This window comes from Gracilinanus agilis, chromosome 4 (assembly GCF_016433145.1).
Source record: "Gracilinanus agilis isolate LMUSP501 chromosome 4, AgileGrace, whole genome shotgun sequence".
Lineage (NCBI taxonomy): Eukaryota > Metazoa > Chordata > Mammalia > Didelphimorphia > Didelphidae > Gracilinanus > Gracilinanus agilis.
This window is the reverse complement of record NC_058133.1, coordinates 132,971,332-132,977,331: the sequence shown is the minus strand read 5'-3', so window position 1 is coordinate 132,977,331 and position 6,000 is coordinate 132,971,332. Positions and strand designations below refer to the sequence as shown.

The 6,000-nt window shown below is 35.9% G+C and overlaps 1 protein-coding gene across 1 annotated transcript in view; it reads right to left on the bottom strand.

The window, feature by feature from the left end:
* Positions 1-6,000, bottom strand: part of FBXO28 (F-box protein 28) — an 84,349-nt gene that overhangs the window by 36,567 nt on the left and 41,782 nt on the right. The window contains exon 3 of the mRNA XM_044676895.1: positions 1,267-1,405. Within this exon, the coding sequence (XP_044532830.1) occupies positions 1,267-1,405 (139 nt within the window). The remainder of the gene's footprint in view (positions 1-1,266; positions 1,406-6,000) is intronic.

Below are 6,000 nucleotides of genomic sequence, written 5' to 3'. Positions count from 1 at the left end.
GGGGGAGGGTCAAGTGACTTGCCCAGGGTCACACAGCTGGGAAGTGTCTGAGGCCGGATTTGAACCTAGGACCTCCTGTCTCTAGGCCTGGCTCTCAATCCACTGAGCTACCCAGCTGCCCCCATATTCTACTTCTTTTTGAATAAGATTATAGCCTGCTAAAACTATATTCCAGTCATCATTCCACCTATCATCCAATCCCATCCTGTCAGTTTTTAGGGCTATGTGAAAGGTCAAATTTACCTCAATCAGTTGCTAGAGTTTACTTTGTTACCTGTACTTTGTACATTTGTATATAAACACCTGAGGTCAAAGATTTTACTGTTAAAATTTCATGAACACTGGATTTGAAATGAAAGGTGCTGCCTTGCTACTTACTATCTGTGTGACATTGGCCAAATCACATAGGGTCACACAGAAAGTAAGCTTTTGAGCAGAATTTGACAACTTCTATTGTCTTTTATCCATAGACCATAAAATGGTAGCAGAGAAAGTTAACATTTATATAATCCCTAAACTTTCATCAACTATTAGTTCAACCATTTTCCTTATCAAGGCTTTTTGCAAAAATTCCAATAAGCAACAAAAAAAAGCTTCAACTTCATATCCTCCTCTTCTTTTTCCTAAAGTCTACCTGACTTCAGATCATATGGACTTGAAGTCACAAAGTAACAATAATAACAATAACGACTAACATTTATATTCTTCTATGTGCAGGCATTGCTAAGTGATTTACAAAAATTATCTTATTTTATCTAAGTGGGACAATTAAGGCATATATATATATATGTGTATATATATCACTGACAATATATTTTAGAAATATATTAATGAATGGGACAGGACATATCTATTTCTATGTTAAATATCAGTTGGATTTAGTTTTGAATGTGTGTCTATTAAGCATTTATCCTCCCCAGATCCTGCCTGTTAATTTCAGGTTTGGAAACCTATAGTGTGCCTTTCTGAAACACTTTTCCTTAAAGTATAATATGAAAAACAAAACACAAATTCTATTGATAGGAACATTAAGAGATTTAGGACATCACTAAGCCCTTTGATTAGTTGAAAGATTACATACTTGGAGAGGGACTTAAATATATACACCAAACAAACAAACCAATTAATAGAAACTTGTTGAGTGATAGAGGAAATTTCTGATGAAAACAGCAAAATCTTGCATTTTGCCAAAATAATTTTACAAAAACAGGGTCTACCATTTGGTAATACTTAAGTTTCCCGTTCTAGGGTAAATCATTATTTTACCTTTCCTGGAATGAAGCAACAGAGATTGGAATCCACATACTTCATGAAAGTCATATTCAACAGTGAGAGCCTTGTTTCTACAGCAGCAAGGATGTCCGCATGACGAGCTAATGAATGATTTCTCCTTTCTGACTCTCTCCTATAATAGAAAAGGCAACCATCAATAGCACTACAGACTAAAATTTCAAGCAGCCTAAGTGCCTTAATAAAATAACCTTACTTCTCTACTTTATATTATTCAAAGGATAGTGGTTTAAATTATTATTAGGAGATGGTTAATGTTACTATAAACAAATGGTTATTATGCAGAGGCAGAGGGACTTAGCAGTTAGAGAGATGGCCTCAGAATCAGAATGACATGAATTCAAGTCCTGATCGACATATATGGGCCATGTGACATTGGACAAGCCACTAGATATCTCACTGAACCAAGCCTTTCCAAGACCACATGCTACAGAACAATTGCTAGTCTGCTTTAGAAGTGCCTACACTTATTAAATCACAGATTCTCACAAAAAGAAGAAAGTTTTACTACATCTACATAGCCTAATATGTGCTAGCACTCATTGCTAAATGACTACACTGATATCTTTTACTTCTCACATCCACATACCCTCAGTTTGCAAATCTTATTTCTATATGTCTCTTCCATCTGTTTCCTTCCCTACATTCAAATAGCCACCACTCAGTTCAGGCCCCCAGTTCCTTTGTTTGGACTCCTGCAATTGCCTCCTAATTGATCTCTCTGGTTCAAACTTCTCTTTTATCAGATCTATTCTTCACATAGTTGCCAAACTGATTTTCCTAAAATCTGACTCTCTTACTCAATACATTCCAGTGTGTCTTTATTACTTCCAGAATCAAATATAAACTGTCATCTAAATCTCTTCACAACATGAGTCCAACCTATCTTTTCAGTCTTACTGCACACTACTCCTCTCTACACATTCTGTTGGCTAGTTAAAACTATTCTACATTCTTCACAAATGGAACTTCCCTCCCTCCTAACAGCTCTTTGAAAAGGCTATTCCCCCTACCCTCCTCACACCCACCTCTCAAAATCCCTGGTTTCCCTCACAGCTCATTTTAAGTATTATCTTCTCTGGAAGGCCTTTTCTAGATCCCTGAAGCTGCTAAATGTCTCCCTACTAACCAGGTTCCAATCATCTAGCATCTTTTTTGTACATATTTATCTATGTATGCATTGTTTCTCTGGCTAGATTGTAAAATTCCTTGAAGGAAGGAACTATTTTCACTTTTGTTTTTGTATCTTCAGCATCTAGCATAATTGGCACATAAGTAGGTACTTAACTAAATGCTTACTGATTGATTGATAGAGAAAAAAACTCACAACTTAAAAAGAACTGCAATGCCTCTATTCCACTAAAGTTCTCTTTTAATGTCTCATATCAGAAGGAAGCAGTCCTGAGTTCTTGAAGTCAATGCCTAAATTCTGGCTTTGAATATGGTCTTGGGTCAGACTTCATCAATCTAGCTAAATTCAGAGAGACTGATTCCAAGTTGGCCAAAAATGTGATCAAGGGAGTAGGGATCTGGAGTTGGAAGGGACCTTAGCTGTCTAGTCTAGAGATAAAGGACCTGTGATTTAATTGGCATAGGGAATTCCCGAGTGGGGAAATTTCTACCAATGCAGGCTGACACTTTCTCTGTGACATATGGTACAAGAAGGCAATAGATTCCCTATCACTAGAGGTCTTCAAGCATATACCAGTTCCTTGGGTATGTTGTACAGGTTGACCTAGATGGCCTCTGAAACCTGTTCCAGCTCTGAGATTCTCTGAGTCACTGTCTATAAATCTTTATTTGAAATGTTTTAAAAAAAATCTTTATTTGCATGTTTATGCTTTTCCTTCTATATAGATGGAACTCATATGTATTTTAGTCTATTGGTTCCAATTTTTTGGTCCTGTATTATTTCATATGGATTTTTATTTCTCATATTTATCTTAATATCATTATGATACTCTGTATTACACTGATGTATCATTTTTAAAGATTCTGATATCATTAGAAACTTCTTTTGGGGCATATACCTAATTCCTTAATAGTGCTATTATTCAATTAATAACATTTATTAAATACCAGCACTATGTAAGACTTTGAATGCTAAGACAAAAATAAAGCTCTTTGATGTCAAGAAGCTTATATTCTATTAGAAGTAATATGTGTACACATAAGAACACATAAGTTAAATACAAAATACAAATTTGGGGGGAGGTAAAGCACTAGCAATTGAGGTAACCAGGAAAGGCCTCACATAGAAGATAGTGCTTAAGCTGAGCTTTGAAGGAAAACAGTGAATGTAAGAAGCAGAGGTGAGGAGGGAATACATTCAAGGCACAGGGAAGTCTGTACAAGGTGCAGAAATAGCAGATGATCTTGCAGGAGAAACTATGAAATGGCCAGTTTATATTAGAGATTTCATGAAGAGGAGTCATGCATATTAAGGCTAGAAATGAAGGATGGATCCTAGTTGTAGAGGATTTTAGGTTCCAAAGAGAAGTCAGTATTTGATTTTGGAGCTGGGTTCTTAATATGGGGTTTGTGGATTTGGTTTTTAAATATTTAGTTAACTATATTTCAATATAATTTATTTCTTTTGTAATCCTATGTATTTTATTTTATTCATTTAAGAATATCCTTCTGATAAGAGGTCCACAGGCTTCACCTGATTGCAAAAAAAAAAAAGTTAAGATGCTTTGTCAACAAAGGTAACAAGGAACCACTGGAATATATTTATGGGGAGGAGGGAGAGATGTGATATGGTTAGGCCTACACTTTGGGTGGAGGGTGGATGGGAGAGGGCAGAGATTTGTCAATAACAGCTGACCAATTACTCCCTCTATAGCCTTATCAATTTTCTTAGGGGTGAAAGATGTCTTCAAGTATTTGAATCACTATCTTCTCTCAGTTCTGTTTCTGACTCTCTGGACTCTATCACTATTCCCTACCTGCCTTCTCATTTGAGAAGTTCCCTCATCCCCTGTGGCTTTCTCATCCTGAAAATCTCCACCTTTGCAGAACCCTTCTCCCATTGGTGAGTTCTTTTTGGAACCCCATTTGGAAGAATGGTGAGGCCAGTCATGCTTCGTTACTCTCCTGGCTCTGCTTCTGACACTCCAGACTTCATCATCATGTTCCCATGAGAACACCCCTCCTCCAACTTGTCAGATTCCTATTATGTGTTGTCTTCCCTTTTGAGAGTATAAGTGCCTTGATAGCAAGGACAGTCTACATTTTTGCTTAGTACAATGCATGGCACATAGTAAGTGTTTGATAACTGCTTAGTGATTTGACTTGTCACAAGGAAGAAAGATTGGACTTGTTCTGCTTAGCTAGGAAATAAAGAAAAAGCAATGAGGGGCTAGGGAGGTGCAGCTAGGTAGCTCAGTGGATTGAGAAGCCAGGCCTGGAGATCAGGGCCTGAATTGAAATCTGGCTTCAGATACTTCCTAGCTGTGTCACCCTGGGCAAGTCACACTTAATTCTGTTTACCTAGCCCCTGCCCTTCTGTTTTTAAATTGCTACTAAGACAGAAAATAAGAGTTCAAAAATAAATAACCAAACAGCAACAACAAAAAAGCAATGGGGGAAATTTGGAGAGGTAAATCCTAGCTCAATGTAAACAAAATTTCCCAACAATTAAGAAAGCAGTAGTCCAGGCAAGAGATGATGAGGGTTTGAACCAGAATGGTGGTTGAAGAGAGAAAATGAGATAGATGCATGAGATGCTATGGAAACAAAATCAATAAGCAAAACTTGGCAAATGAGTAAAGGTAATATTTTGTTTGCCTTTCTTTTCTTTTTTAAAAAACCCTTAACTTCTTAGATTACTTAGTATCAGTTCCAGGGCAAAAGAGTGGTAAGGGTTAGCCAACTGGGGTTACACTCAGAGTCACACAGGGAACATCTGAGGCCAGATTTGGCTCTTTTGATGATTAGTGAATTTGGACATTTTTTTCAGACCATTATTTATAATTCAGGTTTTTTCCTTTCTAAAGTGGTTGTTTATACAGTTTGACCATGCATCTACTGAGGGCTAGATGGTATCCTTCATTACTTTCAGTTTCTTTAAAAATTTTAGATTTTTAAGCTTTTACATTTTATTTGCTACAAATTATTTTCTGAATCTGTTTTTTATTTCATTATATTCTTTTCTATTTTAAAGCTTTTAAAAATATAATCCATCTAACTCATTTAAAACATATTATATACCATTTTCTTCCATTTCTCTTATGCTTATGTTCATGATCCAGATGAAATTTAAAGTATATGGTATAAAAAATGGACAAGAACTGCATGAAAATAAAGTATAGTATGAGGAATGTGACAAAATTATTTTCTACCATATTGGCAACTCCTTTTCTCTGCTGTATTAATGGACTGTTCTTTCTTTGATTTTTATTTTTCTGAAGGCTTATTAAACACTATCATTTAACTCTAGTTTTGAAATATTTATTTTTTCCACTAGTTAGCCATTTCCCCTCTAGCATCATAAAGTTTTGATTACAGCTATACCCTGAAATGTGTTTTAAGGTGTGGAAGTACAAGTCTTTGTTAGTTTCTATTACTTTTATTAGTTTCTATTATCTTCTCTATATTCTTGCTTGCTAGGCTTTTCTTCAAAAGGAGGGGGGGGGCATTCTATTGATGTCTTTTCAGCAACCACTTTCTTAACCTTGTTAAAAAAGGAAAAGTTTAGCAAAAATCTCT